General features: G+C 36.7%; 1 protein-coding gene across 18 annotated transcripts in view; it reads left to right on the top strand.

Moving 5' to 3' along the window:
• The window catches only part of LOC105479621 (coiled-coil serine rich protein 1), a 1449255-nt gene that overhangs the window by 942221 nt on the left and 483323 nt on the right, over positions 1-23711 (top strand). For 10 of the 18 annotated variants that reach the window (XM_071092580.1, XM_071092584.1, XM_071092582.1 and 7 more), the window contains 2 exons: positions 33-125; positions 21007-21051. In XM_071092580.1, coding sequence (XP_070948681.1) covers positions 33-125; positions 21007-21051 — 138 coding nt within the window. The remainder of the gene's footprint in view (positions 1-32; positions 126-21006; positions 21052-23711) is intronic. The other 8 variants (XM_011737666.3, XM_011737670.3, XM_011737671.3 and 5 more) reach the window with 1 other exon arrangement.

Here is a 23711-nt window from a genome sequence, read left to right as displayed (position 1 = left end):
CACCCCTGGGTAATTTTTTTTGTTTTTTGTAGAGGCTGGGTCTCCCTATGTTACCTGGGTTGGTCTCAAACTCAAAGGCTCAAGTGATCCTTCCACCTCAGTCTCCCACAGTGCTGAGATTACAGGTAAGAGCCACTGCACCCACCCCATCCTTCTTCTTTAAGGTAAATTGCCCCCTTTGTGATGGTGGAGTAGGTAAGTAAAACTGAAGTCCCTAAGGAGCCTCAGTGTTTCTCACAGGTTTCTGTGCTCCTGGTTGGAAAAGCTAAAAAGCAGTTTGAAGGTATTAATATTAGAGAATGCCTTTTGTAATGAGTTATCTGCTATAGAGAGTAACTCTAGGCCTCTAAGCAGTGGTCAGATTGCTATTTCATGAGGAACCGTGCCTAGCTTTTCCATGTTGAATGAATCAGAATAATATCATTTAAGTTAACACACAGATTTGATTTCAAAATCTATCTTCTTGACTGGTACATCCTGGGTAACTTGCTAGACACAGCCATGGAATTTACTTATTTAGCTCCTCCTTACTATAACAAATTAATGTGCTAGTTTGAATGGAAATCTAACGAGAGCAAATTATATATTTAAAGCATCACCTGACTTTTGGAAGATGTTATGTTATTACCAAATAGGGAAAATTAAAATATACTCAATTAGTTATAACATTCTCTTCTCAGTGTTGATGGATTTCCTAGTGGGATCCAATTCTCAGAAATTCATGATGCAAATGCAGTTAAATTGAAGTAGATATTATAGAGAAATAAAAATGATCATTTTACTTTCAGTTAGTTCTTTGGGTTTGAGAGGACATTAAGTTACATTATGAGACACTGATCTGTCAAAATTATGAAACATTGATCTGTGAGATAAAAATGTAAGCCATGGTGCATTTTCTGACTTGCAGTCTGAGACTGCACATTTATTTTTCTGTTATGATTTGCTGTTCCTAGAAATTAATAATGACAGAAATAAACACATTTAATAAAGTAAGATTTCCAGCAGTGGATTTTAACACAATCTGATTTATTTGTTTAATATTGAGTCTTCAATAGAGTTTCTCAGATAGTATGTAGTTGTACATTTTGAGTACTATATTTAAAAGTGGGAATTTAATGTGCATATACTGAAAGTAATGCCAGTTTACAAGATAATAATTATTAAAGTTATTAAAAATAATTATAAAGTATCTACAGTACAATTGAAATAATGCTCACATAGACTAGCACTGGTTACTTGTTTAATATTTTGGGGTACTCTTAAAAGAAATGAGGGAAAGTTTTAAAGAAAAGCATTGAGACTCCAGTTTGATATAGGTAAAGGCCACAACCTTTATACATTGATACTGTAGCAGGACGAGCGGCAAACAAAACTCCTCAGACACCAGAGTTCAAGAAGGAAGGGGTTTATTTGGCCGGGGGCATCGGCAAGACTCCTGTCTCAAGAGCTGAGCCCCCAAGGGAGTAATTCTTGTCCTTTTTAAGGGCTCACAACTCTAAGGGGGTGTGTGTGAGAGGATCATGATTGATTGAGCAAGCAGTGGGTATGTGACTGGGGGTTGCATGCACCAGTAATTAGATTGGAACAAAACAAGATAGGGATTTTCACAGTGCATTTCTATGCAATGTCTGTAATCTATAGATAACAGAACCGATTAGGTCAGGGGTTAATCTTTAACTACCAGGCCCAGGGTGCGGCGCCCGGCTGTCTGCCTGTGGATTTCATTTCTGACTTTTAGTTTTTACTTCTTTCTTTGGAGGCAGAAATTGGGCATAAGATGATATGAGGGGTATTCTCCTCCCTTATTCCCCCCTTTTGAGACTCTCACTCATTTTATTAGTGAGAGTTCTCACTTTCATTTTCACTACCCATGTCTTCTTGCAAGACAGATCGATAGTGATTCATATAGTACACTTGTGCTGAAGCATTTTGGTGAACTAAGGTAGCAATGAAGCTTTTTATCATTTGAAGAAGTGCAGGTAGCAAACAAAGGAGCAGTAAGTAGGTTCCTATTACTATTATAACTCTTATTATAAGGGTTTTTAAATCCTCCTAGCGCTGGGAACCATTTTCTAAACATGGTCCTAGGATCAAATCTATGCCACACTTGCACAGGCACATGTGCCAGTTTTGTCATATCTCTAACTATGTCTTCAACTACTTGCCCTTGATTCTCTATGTGTAGGCAGCAATTAGTAAGGTTACATTTTCTATAGACCTCTCCTTCAGCTGCTAGCAAGTAGTTGAGAGCCAGTCTATTTTGATAGATAGCATTTCTTATCTGATTTTCTTGCTGGGCCAGAATAGTCAAGGCTCTGCCAGTTTTATTAGTGATTTTTTTTTAAGACAGCTTGTAACCGTATGATTCGGTTGATCATGTAAATGGGGGTCCGGTATCCCCACGAGCCATCATGCTCCTAAGTAGCAGGCCTGTAATATTGTATGATTCTCTCAGGGGGGCATTTAACATTTTTTTCAACTTTTTATAGCTATGTTTCTCTTTTTGTGGGAAGCATAGACAAGGAAGCCCAGGAGTTCGCCTGGTTTTATGGACAGTAGGAAGAAAGATGGTTTAATAGTGCCAATAACACAACTACCTGCCTACTAGTCAGGTACTTTGGCATAAGCTCTATGCCCACATGTCTAGTATAATCCAGTGGGGGCTGTCCAGTCCTGGTGTGACTCCAGGTGGGTCCACATAGTTTGCAACTTTGGGAATTTACTAAATGGATTTCTCTTTGTGTGATTTGAACTCCACCAAGTGACTGTTTTTGTGGTACCATTATATAGTTTCTGTCTCAGACAACTAAGTCATCCTATGGGGTGAGTAAATTCTTTTTCATCTCTAGCTATGCAATCTTGTCCAATAATTGAGACCTTTAGGACCAAGAAATTATCAGGGTGATTCTTTTGAGTTGGGAATTCATCAGGAACTGGGTCTATGGGTACTGATTCTCAGGCTTCCCATGACCATTGATCTCTTATTACAGTTCCTCCACATACATAACATGAAGTGACATTGAGAGACTGTGCTGCATGCTTGGCTAATTGCAAAAACAAATTTCTTGCTTTTCCTGGAATTTCTGGTACTGGCACTTTTAGTTTATCATAGAAGATTTTAAATACTGGCTCAGGAGAGCGTTTATAAACTTTTTCTCAAACCATGATATTTACTTGAGGATCCAGTGTAGCTCCATCAATTTTTAGGGTTACACGTTCCCCTTTTTTTCCAGTGAGGATCAAGGGGATTGGTTATTACTAGCTCTAAGGGGTTACATTGTCCCTTAGTACAGGAAGGGCCATTTTTCCTTTCTGAAGGTGGACTGGATGCTTTTTTTTTTTTTTTTTTTTAATCCAAGTGGCCTAAGTGACACAAGACCAGTATTTACATTTATTTCCACAGAGTCCTAATTTATGACAAATATACTTATTTTCTGCCATATAGTCTCTTTTCTAATTAAGAGAACTACACCTTATTCCTAACTTATTACTATTAATGACAGCACAGATTACTATTAATGACAGCACAGGCATCAGATTTAAGGTGATTTGTTTGGTCATCCTTTTTTTGTTTCTGTTTTGGCTAACACTTTACTCATGTCATTTATGAACCCCTACCAGTACTTCAGTTCTTAATCTTATTTTAAAAACTGTGGTAATGGGAGGCTCAGATGGGTCATAACATACATCAGGTTGGTCATTTCCTGGGCTACATAACTTGTATAGAATAACATTATATAAACAAGTTCTTTTTAGAGTTCCAGTACACTTATAATAACCGTAAAATACTAGGACTGTAGCAACCTTTTGTCCTACCTCAGTGACTTGATGTATACACTGGGAACAACCCTCAGTCTGAGGAAGGTCAGTTGAAGTCCTTACTGTACAAGTCCAAATTTTAAGAAAAATGAGTCCCGCGATGAATTTCCTTATGCTTCGGCCGTGTGTGGACCAGTCAGCTTCCGGATGTGACTGGAGCAGGGCTTGTCGTCTTCTTCGGAGTCACTTTGCAGGAGTTGACGAAGCCACTCCCATCCACATACTGCTCACAGTCTACTGTTTTAAGGATGGTCTTGGAGGTTGGGCCTGCTAGAATAAACTGAGTCCAACACCTCTACACAGTTATGTTCAACTGGGTTCTCTGATACCGGGAGCATGGTGGTGGGGTTTAGGGTGTTGCAAACTTCAATGGTTATGTAGGGATTTTCACATAGCAAGCTTTGGTGCTTGGTTAATCTAGCATTTGTTAACCAATGATGTCCTTTGGTATTTATTAAAGTTACCACAGCATGGGGGGCCTTTATATTCAGGTTTTTCCTAAGGCTTAGTTTATCTGCTTCCAGTGCTAACAGGGCTATTGCTGCCAGGGCCCTTGGACGTGGGGGTCAGGCTTTGGAAACCCTGTCTAGTTGTTTTGAGAGATAGGCCACTGGTCTTGGCTAGGGCCTCACAGTCTGGGTTAAAACTCCAACTGCCATTTTTTTTCTCTTTCTGACACATAGAGTGTAAAGAGTTTTGTCAGGTCAGGTAGCCTCAGGGCTGGGGCCGACATGAGTTTTTCTTTTAACTCATGAAAACCTTGTTGCTGTTGGTTGTAATAGATGTAGTTTATTTAATCCACATTTTTATTAACTGTCAACCACCAAAATATTGACTTAAATCCTGCAGCTATTTGATTTCCAGCTTTAAATTGATCTGGTATTCCTTGTGGGACTCCATTTGCGTCTAAATAGACATGAGAGTCGAAAGACCCATAAGGGGCTTCTCTCACTTTATGATGTCTTATTATTAGTATTAGTATTTCCTTCTTGTTGATGAAATGCCAGGGTGAAAGAGATAGCCAACTGGACTAAAGTGCAAGTGCCACTCCAGTTATTCGGCACAGTGCCCAGTAAGGGTCCACCACAATACCACCACACATTCACTCCGGGATGGACAAGGGCTGACTGATTGATAAGCTCTTGAAAATTCTTAAGCTCATGGCATCCCTTCAGGTCTCCAAGGAATGCTAAGTTTCCTCCCTGTTGTGAGAGACATGAAGTGAACTTAGTATTGGGAGATGGAAGCTGGATGGCCCTCGGGGGCTTAACCACAGGGTGCCAGACTTTGGGGTATAGCAGAGAGAGAGCTTGGCATGACTTATTACTCCAGGCTGTAGAATCCTGGACAAGGGCCACCATGCAGCCTACGCCTGGTCGACTGAAAGACCACCTTAGTGGAAGGGAGACAATCAGGGCCTCTGGCCTGCCATGTGCACAAGCGTAACAATTTTTTTTTTTTTTTTAAACGTGCAGATGGAATATTTGATCCATTTTAACCAGGCATTTGCATCTTGGTATCCTGTCTTAGTTGCTAAAGTTTGTTTTAAGTCTTTAACTTCTATGATCCTCTAGTAAAATGAATGTATGGTTTTAGGGAAATTACAAAAACTGGTTGGGGCAGTCCATCCTTGCTCTTTAGTGGTCCACAGAATGTTGGACCAACTATGGCATGAAAGCTCTATGTCGGGGGCAAGACTCCTGGTTGGCACTGGGGTCTTCATTGAAATCTCCCTGGCCTAAATGGTCCTAGTTTACTAATGCCTAGTCTGAGGAGAGTCAGGGGGGACAGAAGTACTTTTTTGAAGTAGAGAGCTGTCTTTGACTTGGCACATCCTCACAGGGTATAACAAGGCAAGCATTAAATGCAATAGTTTGAGGTGAAATTGACTTGGTTATGTTAATAACTACATGGTGAGCAATAGAACGAGGAAAGAAGAAAGAGTAATAGAATAGATGAAAAGAGTTAAATTTTTCTCAGCTTTAGTTTGGTGGGGTTTTCCCGGGGGACTATGGTCCACGACTCTGGAGGGGGTGGTGCTTTCTTGACTCAGGTGTGATGAGTCCATCCTGTTTTTTTTTTTTTTTTTTTTTTTTTTTGCTGTACGAACGGCAGTCTCAGTGTTTAGCAGCACAAGCTAGGGTCCTTCCCAGGCTGGCTCAAGTTTTTCTTCTTTCCACCCTTTGATGAGAACATGCTCTTCAGGCTGGTGCTGGTTTACTGGAATTTCTAGGGGTGGTACATGTGCTAAAAGACTTTTGGTTTTTTTGTGTGTGTGTGTGAGAAAGGAAAGTGGAAGATAAACCAAATATGTAATTTTTAAGAAATAGACCATTTGTTTTAAATGTGGGGACCTTGGCAGTAGGCTTTATAGTCCTTCATGCCTTTTTACTGAGAAATTTCCTTTAGCACCTATTTTTATTAGTTTTTAAACCAAAGAAAACCAAATACTATTTTACATTTAACAATGATTCTTGTATGATTTTTATACCAGATAAGCTAAATTTTATCTTTATATTAGTATGTTATTATGTTAAACCTAATTTTAATAAAACCTTGTAGACATATTTATCTAATTTTTAATGTTTGACCATAAGGTAAGATTTTATAGACTCTTTTTAACCTTTTATAATTTTTGCTAAAGAGCAGATTGGTGCTTTAAGAAAAACCTGTTATGCCTTTACTTTAATGTCCAGTTAACAGAAAACCTGGACGATACTTCTTTAACTTTAGCTAATATGTTTACACACAGCATTTTCTTTACAATTAACCTTTTTAAAACTTGCTTAAACCTTCAAAACAATATTTTTTTAAGTTTTTAATGCAGGTAAAAATGTACATTCTTATGCCTCCTTATAATCCTTTTACCAAAGGTATATTTTATTTTCTGATACACCTTGCACATGAACTTTTTTTTTTTTTCTCCAGTAGTTTTACATTCAGGAGGCCTAGTTACTTTTAAATTATATAACATTTTTTGCATACTTTTTTTTTAACACACTTTTTTTACAACCTTTTTTTTTCTTTCACGACTTTTACAGGTAACTTTTTGACATGCCTTAACTTTCTGACTTATTACAAACATTTCTTTCTTTAAATAACCAGTTAATTTATTTCAGGACAAGAATTTACCACATAACACTCTTTTTATATATAAATTCCACCCCCCCTTTTTTTTCCTTTTTTTTTTTTTCCGAAGATGATAACCATTCTTTTCCCAAGTGATTTTTTTTTTGTCTGTGGACTAGACTGTCTAAGGCCACAAGAATAGAAGTTACTATAATACATGTTACACTGTTAACTTTTAGCAAACTTTACTTTTGTTGAAAACCTTGTAAGTTTGGGATTTTAATTATCCTTTGCTATTAATAAGACCTTGTTTTGTCCAATTAGAATTGGTATGATGGCGTTTAAAGGAATAGGGTACAATTTTTTTTTCTTCTTAACTACTTGTATATCTCTTTCTTTCTTTGACTTTGTCTCTCTCTCTTTGACTTTCCTTTTGCCTCTGTCTCTTCCTCTCTCTCTCTCTGCCTCTCTCTTTCCTCTTTCTCTCTCTCTCTCTCTCTCTCTCCTTGACTCTCTTTGTCTCTTCCTCTCCATCTCTTCCTCTCTCTCTTTGCCTCTTTTCCTCTCTGTCTCTTTCCTTTCTCTCTCTCCACTGGTCTTTCCTTGCCTCTGGCAGCCACTTATGCTGCTGTTCTCTCAACAACTGTGTGCTGGGGGCAGGGAATCTAAAACCAGCTGTAACCAAGTGTCCATGTACAGGAACTGGTCTGGGTTCCCTGGCTTACATGTTACATTGTGCCATACCTTTGAACAGGGGACCTGTTCAGACTTCCTTCTAATGGCCAACCTACTTCTAATGTTGGCCAGTCTATCTTACACAAAGTTTTAAGTTTTCCTGGTGTCATAGTACTCTATAGTCTCCCTTAAATTCTTTTTTGAAATTTTTCAACATAGTTCCTAGGAGGGTGGGCTTATTTGTGCCTGACCTGTGCTTCTTCAAGACAAAACACCACACTCACACCACACGTACACCACAAAACAAAGAACGGGTAAAAAGGGCACGCACACACTTTTGCAGTTCACACCAGGCCAAAATCAGAGTATCCAGAAATCCAAGCCAGATCAAAACCAAAACGAAAGTATCAAGCAATCCAAGTCAAGTCAAAAACAAAAACCAAAGTGCTGGTACAGGCACAACGTGGGTGATGAGGCCAGACTTCCACTCAAATGGAGTGGGCAAATTCCCAAGACCGGTTCTGTCAAGCAATTCAAACCAAACCAAAACCAAAACCAAAGTGCTGATGAAGGCACACTATGGGTGATCAGGCCACGCTTCCACTCAAACGGAATGAGCAAGTTTCAAAGACTAGTCTTACAAAGTTTTAGATGTCCAGACTCCACGTGCCAGTTCCTTTCCGGTATTCAGCCACTGCATTGATCCTCCACAGGGGCCTGCCACACACTGCTCTGGTGAGGCATCCCACTAGGGCAAATGCTTACCCGGGAGGGCTCTCAGGATCCGCATCGCTAGGGCTGGTCGGAGTCCCCCGCAGGGATGTTCCACAGGGCAGGCTCAAGCCGCCTAAGGAGCTGCCTCGACCATCTGCCAATCACCTCGCTTCCCGGTCAGGGAACCAAGAAATGTAGCAGGATGAGCGGCAGACAAAACTCCTCAGACACCGAGTTAAAGGAAGGGGTTTATTCGGCCTGGGGCATCGGCAAGACTCCTGTCTCAAGAGCCAAGCTCCCCGAGTGAGCAATTCCTGTCCCTTTTAAGGGCTCATAACTCTAAGAGGGTGTGTGTGAGAGGGTCATGACTGATTGAGCAAGCAGGGCGTACCTGACTGGGGGCTGTATGCACTGGTAATTATATCGGAACAAAATAAGATAGGAGTTTTCACAGTGCATTTCTATACAATGTCTGTAATCTATAGATAACAGAACTGATTAGGTCAAGGGTGGATCTTTAACTACCAGGCCCAGGGTGCGGCCCCTGGCTGTCTGCCTGTGGATTTCATTTCTGCCTTTTAGTTTTTACTTCTTCTGTCTTTGGAGGCAGAAATTGGGCATAAGATGATATGAAGGGTCATCTCCTCCCTTAATACAATTATTTAGTTGAAATTGTTTAGGTAACAATGCTCAAATATTAAAATGGAAACATTTGAAAAATTTTGATTTTTGTCCAGGCATGGTGGCTTACGCCTGTAATCCCAGAACTTTGGGAGACCAAAGTGAGTGGATCACCTGAGGTCAGCAGTTTGAGACCAGCCTGGCAAAAGCCTGTCTTTACAAAAAATACAAAAATTAGCTGACTGTGGTGGCATGCACCTGTAACCCCAGCTACTAGGGAGGCTGAGGCAGGAGAATCGCTTGAAACCAGGAGGCAGAGTTTGCAGTGAGCAGAGATCATGCCACTGCACTCCAGCCTAGGAGATCGAGACACCATCTCAAAAAATAAATAAATAAAATAAAAAATAAAGATTTTGATTTTCTAAAAGACAAGAACGTCCTAGAATTTTATAGCCAATGGAAATATTCAAGATTACCAAGTTCAGTTTATTAATTTTCCTGAAAAAGAAATGTAGTCTCAGAGTTTGTGGTGATTTGCCCAAGGTTAGCGAGAGAAAAGAACCAATTTATTAATTTCACTTTTTTTCTGAATGAATTTGAATGGTTAATATTATACTCAATATATTAATGGCATGTTTATGTTAAAAAGGGTAAACAAATATCATTTTATAGTAATTATAGAGATTTATTCATTCAGTTCATTTAATTAATATTTGTTTAGTATCTACTAAGTGCCAGACACTGTTCTAAGTACTGGGGATATAAAGTTTTACAAGACGGACATATTGTCATGGACTTTACATTCTGGTGATAAGAATAGTCAGTACACAAAATAATAAATAAGTTAATATGAAAAATATTTTTCAGTGGTAAATCCTGAGCAGAAAATTAAAATTGAGTGATGTGACAATAAGTAACTTGATGTCTATTTTAGAATCAATGCTCATGAAAGTCCTTTGGCACAGGAAATTTAAACTGACATTTGAAGGGCAAAAGGATAACCCTATCACCTTGGGAAAGTTGTGGGGAGAGATCATTAAAAGAAGGGAACAGCTGGTACAGAATTTCTTGAGTAGAAAAGATTCAGAAACCCATTGAATGCCATTTAGAATTTATTGTATATAATACATAATTTTACCACTTTAAATGTGTTGCTCTCAATTTATCATATAGAGTCAGGCTTTCTTAAGTAAACTTTTTTTAATTTTTTTTTTTTTTTTCGTCAGGAAATAGTCTTACTCTGTCACCCAGGCTGGAGTGCAGTGGTGCGATCTTGGATCACTGTAACCTCTGCCTCCTGGGTTCAAGCAATTCTCCTGCCTCAGCCTCCCAAGTAGCTGGGATTACAGGTGCCCACCACCACACCTGGTTAATTTTTTGTATTTTTAGTAGAGATGGGTTTCACCATGTTGGCCAGACTCTTCTGAAACTCCTAACCTTGTGATCTGCCCACCTTGGCCTCCCAAAGTGCTGGGATTACAGGCGTTATCGCCCAGAATCTTCTTTAATTTTAAAAAATTGTGTTAAAACTAAATCATTATTCTCGGTATTGTGCTACTTCTAATCCATCCTCTTTATTTTAGTTGAACTCAGTTTATATTTCTAAACATTGCAAGTTAATTAGTTTAGTTTTCATCCTGAAATAATCATTATCTTGATAGAACGGGGACACTATCCTGTCAAGAATTGTGCTCTATGGCAGGGATCCCTAACCCCCAGGCCACGGACCATACTTGTCCAGGCCTGTTAAGAACCAGGCTGCCCAGCTGGAGATAACCAGTAGGCAAATGAGCATTACCGCCTGACGTCTGCCTCCTTTCAGATCAGTGGCTGCATTAGATTCTTATAGGAGCACAAACCCTATTGGGAACTGCAAGGGATCTAGGTTGGGCACTCCTTATGAGAATCTAATGCCTGATGATCTGAGGTTGAACAATTTCATCCCCAAACTATCCTCACCCCCAGCGGTGGAAAAAAATGCCTTCCACAATACCGGTTCCAGGTACCAAAAAGGTTGGGAACTGCCATTCTACAATACAGTCTGGTATTAACAATTTTAAAAAATAAAGTCTTTGTCACTGATTATTGTTTAGCATTTAACAGAAAAACATGATGGCACACTTTCTGTGGTATTATAAACAGATAGTGTGATAAGAAAATGCTGACTCTCGCCGGGCGTGGTGGCTCACGTCTGTAATCCCAGCACTTTGGGAGGCTGAGGTGGGTGGATCACCTGAGGTCAGGAGTTCAACACCAGCCTGACCAACATGGTGAAACCCTGTCTCTACTAAAAATGCAAAATTAGCTGGGCATGGTGGTGCATGCCTGTAATCCCAGCTACCTGGGAGGCTGAGGCAGAAGAATCACTTGAACCTGGGAGGCGGAGGTTGCAGTAAGCCAAGATGATGCCATTGCACTCCAGCCTGGGCAACAAGAGCGAAACTCCATCTCAAAAAAAAAAAAAAAAAAAAAAATGCTGACTCTTTTAAAATTATAGAAGAAATATTAGATTTTTATTGACTTAACTTTAATAAGAATAAGTAAATTTATTTTACATGATCTCCAAAGTGAACACTACTTATATTGCTTATAGTTCTAAATTAATATAGTACAAATTTGATAAAACTATTTAGATACATGGATGATTAGAAAAGTAAATATTCCATTCATTTTACAAATATTTAAGCACTTATTTAGAACCTAGCATCATGCACCAAGCACTGTTTGAGCAATTGGTATAACTTAGAAACATACAAGCAAAGATGCCTGTCTTCGAGGTACTTTTATTCTAACATAGAAAGTTGATAATACACATTAATAGTGGAATTTATATAGTATGTTAAAATGTTTTAAGGGTACCTAGAAGTGAAGTAGGCATAAGACTGTATTATTAAATAGAGTGGTAAAAGGAGCTCACTGAGAAGGTGAGATACAAGCAAAGACTTGAGAAGCCATGGGAGTTGGCTATGCAGATATCTAGGTGAAGAGAGTTCCAGGCAGGATGAACATCTAGTCCAAAGGCCTATGGTGGAAGAATGCTTGGCATGTTAAGAACTATCAAGAGAGTTAGAATATTGCAATGGATTGATGGGGTTGGTGTATAGAGAGATGGGGACAGACAGAGAGACAGACAGTAGATTCATATGCAAATAATCATAATCTAGCTACTAATACTCTCTTTTTAGCTATTTGAGTACGTTCTCTCTTTTTATGATGTACTATAAGAATATGACACATAGCTTACTAGATCAATTGATTCAATAAGCTTTGTATCTCATCGAATAGTTTTTCAAATAGCAAAATAATTGCCTTATGATGTGACATGTTACACATTAAGTGCTAGTTGAGTTCTTACATGTTTAAGTTCATGGTTAGATTATTTACCACCATAATTGCATGCTAAATCAACATGCCTTTCATTGACAATATTTAGAGTTACTTGTTTTCTGAAAGTGTGTCTTTGACTTCCTATTTAAGAATTAGATTAACAATCAGAAATTGTTAGAAATAATAGCACATGACGTATTCGTAGAAAGTCTATATTGTTGATTAGTCTCATATCTGAACTGGAAAACGGCATCACAAACAACCACCCAGGTATGAACATCAGAAATGCTACAAGTAATCTAGTTGCAGGATGAACTCTACTGCATGAAACCTCATAAAATATGATGACCTAGGTCCCTGGAGCAAAAGGAATTTAACTTATGCAATGTACCAAGATGAGAACTGCTAGAAAACTGGGGGCATGGAAGTGCTAATCTAGTTTAATATTTTAGTTAGCCTAAAGCAACAATAATCACAGACACACTCTATGAAATGTTATCTGTACCCATACAGTAGCATTAATTTTCTTTTAATCTTTGTCTGCCCCAGGAAATATTTCAATTGAATTTCACATTTTTTCCCAAGGAATCAGGGCTTCTGGGATTCAATGTCATTTACTTAAATTTTTTTTTCCACAGTTATTTTCCAATCTAAATTAATTGAAAAACCAATCATTTATTATTTTGCATTTACTTCTTCAGTTGGTAAAAATGACATGGTTTAGATTGATCGCTTGAACATTAATGTAGTTCTGGAATTAGGCTTACTCATTTAATAGGTTACTCAATCACTCATTTACGAAACACATATCCAATTCATGTCAGTTATCTCAACACACATAAAAATAAAGTATTAGTTACTTTTGGAGGTAGCATGTGTAATAGTAAGTAGCTCTGTAATGAGACACTGTGGGCTCAGCATTCAACTCTACTTTCTTTGATCTGTATCTCCTTAGGAAAGTTAATTAACCTCTCCTTCCCTCATTTTTTCTATGGCAAAATGGGGATTAATAATGGTAACATATTGTAATTGTGAGGAATAAAAAAGTATATAAAAATGATATACAAATAATAAGCCATGTAACATGTACTGCATAATGCCTGGCACCTAGTCAGATTCAAAATGTAAGTATTTCTGTTACATACATCTGTGTACACTTAGAAGTATCCTGTGGTATGGTTACAAAATTGCTTAAGAGAATTGAGTGAGAATTTTCCATTTTTACAAAGAGAGAACCTTAAAAGTGAAGAATGGTTAAATGTCTGCAATAATGACATATATTCTTTTTTTAAATGGGACATGAAGAACAATTCAAAGCTTCCAGTGAATGGATTATTACAGTATAGACTTTCAAAGATGAATAGGACTAATTTAGAAAGGAGGGAAGAAAAAAATATAGTTTGATAAATTTTGACATTTAGCTGTTCTTTCTATTTCAATAGATTTTAGCCCAGATCATGATGAATTCCATGAAATTTTCAAACATGTGCTTTAGAAATCCCTCCGTGACTTCAATTTCAATATAGCCTAGGGGGAGAATATTTTTTTCAATAAATGGCTAAAACAGAGATAAAAGAATTACAAATATTTAAACTATATTTATTAAAAGGAAGACTAGATTTATGTGTAAGAATTAATTAGTGCAGTTTTTAAGTAGGTTAAGTTGCCTTAGGAAACTTTTTGTGTTTCTAAGTCAATTCTGTAAACCTATGACACTCCTCAATATTATCATTTATGAAACGAATCCTAAGTAAGACTATGATTAGAAGTCCATTTATGCAACAAAATATTTTTATAAACAATATAATTGGAAATTGAAACTGAATTAAAAATTTACACAACAAACTGATAGAGTAAAATACAGAGATGTAAGTTAAAAAAAATCAGAAATTAGGGAACCTGAAATAAGGCTGACAATAGGTATATAAGCTGTGTTCAAAGTTTTTGGAATTTTTTAACTTCTTGAGTAGTTTCATTAGTTTCACTGAGAGGCCATACAAGATAGAGAGACACAGAATAAGAATCTGTAAAAGGACTGATATACCTGTCTTAAAATTAAAACATAATACAGATACTAGATTTTAACCCTCTACAGAAATCATCCATTACAACTCTCTATATCCTCCTCCCGACAATCATCACTTTTTTACCAGACAAGCCAAGACCCAGAGACTTAAACAATATCCTTATCATCCAACAATGTGTTTCCATCACTAATATGATGCTGCCATATAATAAGAAATGTGGCAGTGAGAAGCAAGCAGGCCAGAAGTGTTTTACACAAACTCTTGTGGTTCTTTGAGCCATATACTGTAGCTGCAATGTGAAACTAACAATAGCAAGAACTAATAAGAAGCTGCATTTTATTTTGTCTAAAGAGATCAGTTCAAAAACAAAACAGAATAACCGGTAGATCATTTTCATTTCTGCCCAGTGGGGGAATAACTATTTTGTAATATAACATGTAATAAGGCTATGGTCAGAATTAAATTAATCCAGGTAAAACACTTGTAATGGTGCTTGGTACATAGAGAACATTCAACAAATATTAGTTATCTTTATAACTGTAATAGTAATGAGTCTTTTATTTAGATTTTACCAACAAGGGCAGCAACATCTTATGCCACTAACTTCAGTGCATGTTGCAGTAAATGATGGAGTAGACATAGTGCCTTGTTTTATAAAGATTCTTTCATTTATACCACAAATTATTTCAATTTTATAGCTGTGGAACCTGGCCCATGAAATCATTAAGGAATGCTCCAGAAGTTACACAACTTTTAAGACTATGCTTTATGATAGAACTGCTAAAACAATTTGTTTAAACAAAAATAATTCTGGATTAGGGACCCAGTGGCCAGAGTTCGAGTCCCAAAACTGCCACTTATAAATTAAGATCCCTGGCTGCAAGCCTCCTCATCTATAAAATGAAGAGGTTGAGCTACAGTTATTTAAAGTTCCTTCTAGCTCTTTCCTGTGCCTTCACAGCTAAAGCTAAATGTTAAAAAGTCACACAGTTACTTGAAGCCTTTTAAAAATTAATTATTATTTTATCCACTTAAATCATGGCTACTTTCTGCATTTTAAGAAAAACTATCATAATGAAATCTCTGCAGTTCTAGAAATAAAATATTTATTTTTATTCCATCTGTCCAATCTATATTTTTTCAATTAGAAAAAATAAATCAACCAAATCTAGGGATATTAGATAGTATATTTCTGCCTGTTTGTTTACAGGGAAGCAGGGAAAATCCTTAGGACATGATAGAAATTTTAGAAGGGTTTCTTTTTTTTTTTTTTTTTTTTTTTTTGAGACGGAGTCTTGCTCTGTCACCCAGGCTGGAGTGCAGTGGCCGGATCTCAGCTCACTGCAAGCTCCGCCTCCCGGGTTTACGCCATTCTCCTGCCTCAGCCTCCCGAGTAGCTGGGACTACAGGCGCCCGCCACCTCGCCCGGCTATTTTTTTTGTATTTTTTAGTAGAGACGGGGTTTCACCGTGTTAGCCAGGATGGTCTCGATCTCCTGACCTCGTGATCCGCCCGTCTCGGCCTCCCAAAGTGCTGGGATTACAGGCTTGAGCCACCGCGCCCGGCTAGAAGGGTTTCTAATCCTTATGAAGGGGTGGATCTCTTCCCTCACATCCCTGAGTACCTTAGACAAAGTGGGTCTATATGCCAGCACGGTTACCAGGGGTGTTCATGTGGATACTGGAATGCAAGAGAAATTTTGATAGGAAGTTCTTTTTTTTTTTTTTTTTTTTCTTTCAGTTAATAACCTTTCTCCCTTACTGCCGTACTAAACCATCTTAATTTAACACACTGCAGAACATTTGCTTTAGGGTAATTTTTTTCCTGCCTACAATTTATAACATTTTGGTTTGGTCTTATGTGATTAATTTTGATCAATGCAGAGATTTCCTATTCTCTAGTGAGAAATATGTATACTGAGGGAAATGAATTTTTTCCAACCACGTCCTCCAGAGTATTTTTAAATACACTTTGTTCAAGACATGCTAGGTCAATATTGCATTTATATGGTTGAAGAATAACAAAGTGGATTTTAAATCAATTAAAATTCTGTGAATCTTATATTAAGAATCAACCCATATGCATACATATATATATGAATAATTTGACTGTTTGTGTGTACATCAGTGAATAGAATTAAAACATATTCAGGCCGGTCGTAATGGCTCATTCTTGTAATCCCAGCACTTTGAGAGGCTGAGGCGGTTGGATCACTAGCCTGGCCAACATAGTGAAACCCCGTCTCTACTAAAAATACCAAAAAAAAAAAAAAAATTAGCCGGGCATGGTGGCGGGTGCCTGTAATCCCAGCTACTTGGGAGGCTGAGGCAAGGAGAATTGCTTGAACCTGGGAGGCAGAGGTTGCAGTGAGCTGAGATCGTGCCACTGCACTCCAGCCTGCACTCCAGCCTGGGCGATAAGAGCGAAACTCTGTCTCAAAAAAAAAAAAAAAAAAAAAAGAATTAAAACATATTCTTGTTTCTGAATTATTTTAATATGTGTCTTAGTGGAAATTATATAATAGTATAAAAATGCAAAGGATTTTTTTAATCATGTGGTATATATAAGTGAACACAAATAAAGGTGTTTGGGTTATTTTAGATTAATACTTATTTTGAAAATATCCCTTGTGCTAAATGTTATTTCTTGGTTAGTTGGGGTGATATTACAGTATGATCTTTTAAAGCAAATCAACCAAGTTACTGTTAATAAGAGTCAGTAAAAATCAAGATCGTGCAGGTTTCCTAGCAGAGGTTGTAAGTCACAGTTGATACCTCCCTAACAGTTTTCCACATTCAAGTCACCTGACCTTCCAACTTGAAGATAGTCTTGCTCTAGTACTCAAGAGCAATTTCTGCTATCAGTTAAGGCTTGGCATCTCCCAGTTCATAGAATTAGTGAATCTCACTATACCTTACTTCTCCTTTGAAACACAATCTTGTCTAAAGCCCTAGTATCATATGGAAAATCCTCATAAGCCATTATTCTTTGCCCACACAGCTCTCAAATTCTTGTCATCAGATACACTGCTTCAGGTTTTCAACCTGAAGCTTGATCTGTCAATAATCTAGTGCCTAAATTACCACCAAGCTTTTTACATTGTTTACACAGTACATCTTATCTACTCTGGCAAGCTTGCCTTTCAGTCCAGTCCATATTCCAACCATGTGTTTTTTGTTTTTTTTGTTTGTTTGTTTTTTGTTTTCCACTAAATGCTGATTCTCAGCTCCTTTTAATCACTGTGTTGCCTTGAAGAATCATGGTGACTCATGCATGAATTTCATGTTACAATAAATTTGTATTCAAAAGTATGTAATACAACATTAAACATTTTGACTGATGGAAGTTTAAAACAATTTGACTAAGGATGAAAGGATGAACCTGGTATTGAGGCTCTTGAAATATTCGTTTAAGTTTTACTTTTGTACTTACTGGATCTGGAACTTAGTCACATAATTTAAATTTTGTAGGCTTCAATGTCCTCCTTTGAAAAAATAAGCTAAAATAATATTTATCTTGACTTCTGTTTCTATTCATGAAGGAGTTCTGTCTGTAAGACTTGTCCTCCAGCTTTCATTGCTAGAAAACTGGACTAAATATATAGAAATGCTATGATCTTCAAGAGAAGGGAAGCAAATGAAGAGATGATTCCAACACTGAAATTTCTGACTGGAGGCAATTTTTAGACCATGATACGTGGCATATGGAGGAACAGCCTAAACATAACTTCATGGTATTTAATTTTGTAGTTGAGGAGACAAAGATCTGAGTTTAGAGAGAACAAAGGAGCTAGAATTTGTGGGGCAGATTACCAGAAATGAGGGAAATACACAAAGAGTTCTAGAACTCTGCAGAGGGGCTCCCCAGAATCTTTGTTTGAATAGCAATCTACACATACATAATGTGAAATTCCATATGACCAGGTGACAAACAACTGCCGGAAAAGAATAATTAGAGTGAACTCTAAGTAGAATTCCCAGGGGTCTCACAGGTCTGGGAATCTTTTGATTTCCCCATCAGCCAGAGTAGTGAACCCCCATTAAATACAGAGGGAGTTCAGTAGAGAGCACAGAAGGACCAAGCCTTAGGAACAGGGATAACTTAACACTAGACTACTTCAGACTCACCCTAAAAATTGTTTAATGCAAGCCTCAGAGGAATCAGTATGAGTCACAGGTAACTTAACTGTCTCCCAGGGACAATTCTACGTCTAAGTCAATACAACTAAATCTAACACTAAACAAAATAAAATGTATAATATCTGGCAACCAATAAAAAATTACTGGACATGAGAAAAAATAATAAAATATGACTCATGTCAGGAGAAAATTCAATCAATAGAAACAGACCTGTAAATGACAGATAATGAAGTTAACAGAAAAAGTTTAAAACATTATTACAAATATAAATGTCAAGGAATTAAAGAGAAATATAAATATAATGAGAGAAATAGATAATAAAATAATATCAAAATTAAACTTCTAGAAATGAAAACCAAGATAGCTGAAATAAAAATTTCACTGAATGGGATTAAAAGCAGATTAGATACTGCAGAAGAAAAGATCAATGAACTTGAAGGTGTAACAATAGAAAACATATAAAATATCAAGGAAAAAGGAGGTTGTACAAAAGTAAACAGTGTCAGTGATTTTAGAGACAATAACAAGTTATTTAACATATAATTTGAGTTCTAGAATTAGATGGTAGGAAAATTGAGGGTCAGAAAACTGTTTAAAGATATAAGGCCAATGTTTTCCCCACAAGCTTTATGAAAACAATACTCCCATGATCTCAGCTCACGACAACGTCTGCCTTCTGGGTTCAAGCTATTCTCCTGCCTCAGCCTTCTGTGTAGCTGGGATTACAGGCGCCCCCCACCATTCCCAGCTAATTTTTTTGTATTTTTAGTAGAGACAGGGTTTCACCATGTTGACCAGGCTGGTCTCGAACTCCTGACCTCAAGTGATCCAACTATCTCTGCCTCCCAAAGCGCTGAGATTACAGACATGAGCCACCATGCCCAGCCTCAAATTGATCTTATATTTAACTAATTATATATGTGTAATAATGATAAAAATAGGAGGAAGAAGAGAAGACAATAATTACTGTTTTGGAATATGCTGTGCCTGGTCTTTGCTAAATGCTGTTACATATAATATCTCATTTAATCTTCCTAGCAAATACATTTGATAGCTACTATATTTATTATTTTTCAGTCACAAAAGATGAAATTGAGAGACATTATGTAATTTACTAAAGGGCGTTCAGAAGAAAGTGACAAACCAGAGATTTAAAACTATGTCAGTCTGAATTCAAAAGCATCCCATTATACTATCTCCCAGATGTAAAAAACTATAAGCATGAGTACTACTGCAGAATTTACTTTTAGCATAAACTTTACATTTAAGAAATGTTCTAACTTTTTGTTTTATATTATTTGTCACATAAAATTTAGCCTCTTCAAACTGTGTTCTATAAATGTAGATAATTTTCTATAATCAGAAAACAGACTACCACCTTTTTACAAAAATAAATGGTTTGCTGTGTTGATTCTAGAACCTTTTCTAGGGTCAAGAGAGTAGTAAAGCTACTGTTTAAAATAAAATGGTTTAGTTAAAATGTATCTCATATGTTTTTATCTAAACAATCAAGAAATTACTTTTATTGATGAAGAGATAACATTTTTGAAAAAACCCTGAAATTTTTTAAAACATAAATGCTGTAGCCAAATGGAAAAAAAGTTATCCTGTAATGTATTTTTCCTGTAACTATGAAATACTTAACTACAATATTGCGCTCCCAGCATTATTATTGTTGCTACTTAATGAAATAACAACAGTAATAATATCTTCTTAAATTCCTAAATATAAAGCTAGAAACATAATGGGTCTAGTGCATCTTTATTAGAGGACTTTTTTTTTTTTTAACCTTATACATTGGTAGTGCAATGTATGTGATAAATGCATTGGTAATGCAAATATATAATTATGATTATGTACTATTCAGATTTTCATCAGAAATAGAGAACTACTTTGACTTTAATCAAAATTCTTAATGGTAGTATGAACATTTTTAAATTTATTTTTTCCAAAGCATTGTTAAATAATTTATCAGATTGGTGCAAAAGTAATTGCAGTTTTTGCCATTACTTTTAATGACAAAATTGACTTGCTAAGAAAAACAATAACTCTTTCTTCTTTTAATTAAGTATAGTGCTTATTAGGAACTTAGAGTGGATCCTCCTTTTATATTGTGGAGAGCAGGTATGCTAATAGAAGAGAGAGAAAGCCCTTTGACAGGAAATAAAATCCTGAATATTTTATAGATAATCAGCAGTACTGCAAGGGCTTCTGCTGTCTTTTATCAATCTGACTTTGTTTGGGCACTGAGATCTGCCGGTAGGTGAAATAGAGCAGGAGCTTACCATCATAGAATATACTGCACGTACTAGTTCAAGTTTAAACAATATCTTTGGTTTCAATAAAGGGTAGGCAATCACTGCGTAAAATAGACATATTAATATTTTATTTTTACTTATGATCTAGGGTTCAGCAGGAAATGCATTGGGACGACATTTGAAGACTTACTTAGCTACATACTCATAGACACATACACACATGAGATAGTCATCTATATATAGATCTTTGTTATGAATAAGTGAATTATTTCCTTTATTTCAAAATTCTTGCACTAGTATGAATTATTATTTACTTCTTCTCTGCCAATAATAATATATTTTGCTTTTCTTTTTCAGGGTTTAAACTTGAAAAGACTAGAGACAGTTCAAGGAGGGAGAGAGGTAAGAATGTTTAAAGAAGAGGGACAGGGAAAAAGAGGAAACATGGCTATGGTGTTGCAGTGATGTGGTGATGGTGATTGATGATAATTACGTTGATAATGGAAATGGAGATGCATTGAAGAGAATGTTGTATGCATAAGGCTCCGTTCATTCTGGCCAAAGCATATTTTACATGTTTATGTAAATGTGTTATTTGTGCTTGTTCCTCTGAAGCTAAAGAAAATGTTGTTTCTCTGATTAGGCAAACATTGTTTCTGTTATAATGGATTTCTGTAGAAGCAGGTCCTTTCATTGGGGGCAGAAAAGCCTTTTTAAGCAAACATTACAATGCAATTTTTAAAACTGAGACTTACTGAGAAATTAGCAAAATTCCAACAATGCAAACATTTTATGACATTTGGGATTTTTCATTTTCCTGTCAAAGGCTTTTGGCATATGCTACTAGGTTGGTATGCATTATTAGAGAGTATGAAGTTGCTCTGATAAAGCTAGTGATTTTAAAACTTCTTTCATTATTGCCTACCCCAGATGCTTTATAACGAGGAGAAACTTTTAACAGTACCAAACATAATACCATAGAATTTATACGGTGCACATTATTTTCTGATTCTAACTGAATGTGAAGACTTAACATCACTTAAATTTTTTTCCATGCTAAATGTATAAATGCTGTACTTAACTCTGTGACTCAGGTTGCTGGGAGGTGTGGGAAGGGTGGAATATTTAATTCAGTAAATCAAAACATTCTCGCTGCACAAAAAAAATCATTTTTGGTGATACTTATATAGCAATTTTTGTACAAAAGTGAAGGTATTTTGTCCTATAAAATGAGGAAATAAATCACACTGTCCTCTCCATTTGTAGCCTCCTTTCTGTAGAAACAGATTTCTTCCCTATAGTGGTGTTTGCCAGCTTTCCTTGATGTTTTAATACCAGTTGCATGATTTTAGTATTTGACATTTTAGTTCCTAGTGAATTTGTCATTTAAGGTCTCTTTCCATTTTCTCAGCTATTTCCTATCCAGAAGAATCTATTTTTATTTAGAAACACATAAAGTTGGTTCACGTTGATGGAAGAGCTGGATGAGGTGAAACATAGATAAATCTTTAGATATTTTTCATGTTGTAGGAGAGCAAGATGATAAGAATATGGTCATCAGTATAACTGGGGAAAAATGCACTTCATAAGGAGGATCTCAGAGCCTTTTACAGCTTTGTGAGAGTGACTGCTTTCATTCAGACATGACCAAAATGGATCTACTTATAGAAAGAACTGAACTGATCACCTCCTAAGTGAAAGTTTACATCCAAGCAGTACTGCCGCAATTTATCTCTGCTGATTTAGTGCCTTTAGGGACATACAAATGGAGTTACTCGTCTTCTCCTTGCTGTTTCCTAGTCTAATAGCCGCTGTGTGTCAAAAGAAGGAAAACTGAAATCCATATATCCGTACAATGGCATTGCTAAATGGTGGCAAAATTCTGCATTTGTTTTACTAAGATTTTTATAGTTTTTCATTATGCATTATTTTTAAATGCATAATGATTGGGTTTTATTGAAAGAGTGGCTCTTAAATTGTATTGCTTATTTTTCTAACGTCCTTCGATTTTATTTTTATTATAAGTGCACTTATAAGTAAGGAACATGGTGAAAATGTGTTTTTTTGTTTTTTTTGTTTGTTTGTTTTTTGTTTTTTTTTTGAGACGGAGTCTGGCTCTGTCACCCAGGCTGGAGTACGGTGGCCGGATCTCAGCTCACTGCAAGCTCCGCCTCCCGGGTTCACGCCATTCTCCTGCCTCAGCCTCCCGAGTAGCTGGGACTACAGGCACCCGCCACCTCGCCCGGCTAGTTTTTTGTATTTTTTAGTAGAGACGGGGTTTCACCGTGTTAGCCAGGATGGTCTCGATCTCCTGACCTCGTGATCCGCCCGTCTCGGCCTCCCAAAGTGCTGGGATTACAGGCGTGAGCCACCGCGCCCGGCCGAAAATGTGTTTAAATTAATTTTAGAAGTATATTGTTCTCAAAACTACCTTGTGATTTCTGTGAAGGTCAAAATTGTAATAATTTACAATTTAATGTATACATCTCCATAGAAGGGACAACATTGATTTTGGCCTTCTCCCTCAGGGTAATAGAATAATTATAAAAAGCTAAGGTCATGAAATTAACCATTATCCAGTAATGTCTTCTTCACTTGACACCTCTAATTCGTGACCAGAAAGTAAATGTCAACTATTAAAATTCAAAACAACTACTTTACTTCCACTTGGGGCAGCACAGGGTTACTTAGGCATATTTCTATTCAATCTAAATACTTAACCTTAGCTTTCCCTGTGACTAAGAGGCCTAGTGTGTTCTAAGATAAGAAACTTTAGGGAGGTATAAGACAATTAGGTGAAGTATGTTGTAAAAACTGTTATTTCAAGTCTGAATGGTAGATGACCTGTAAACAAAGAGTACAATTACTATGTTAAGGACCTTGTGATCTCATGTAAGAAATGGGACATGTATATATCTAATTTCTGTTTGTTGTGTTCTATTATGTGTGTGCATAATACGATGTACAATGTACTTCTGATTATGTTAAATTGAAACGGGGGGGTTTAGAAAACTCTTACTCCAAATGATTTCCTAGAATTTCTCATTGTAATGCTATTATGA

The sequence above is a fragment of the Macaca nemestrina genome, chromosome 3 (assembly GCF_043159975.1).
Source record: "Macaca nemestrina isolate mMacNem1 chromosome 3, mMacNem.hap1, whole genome shotgun sequence".
Classification (NCBI taxonomy): domain Eukaryota; kingdom Metazoa; phylum Chordata; class Mammalia; order Primates; family Cercopithecidae; genus Macaca; species Macaca nemestrina.
Note: the sequence above shows the minus strand (reverse complement) of the source record. Positions and strands in the feature narration are given on the sequence as shown.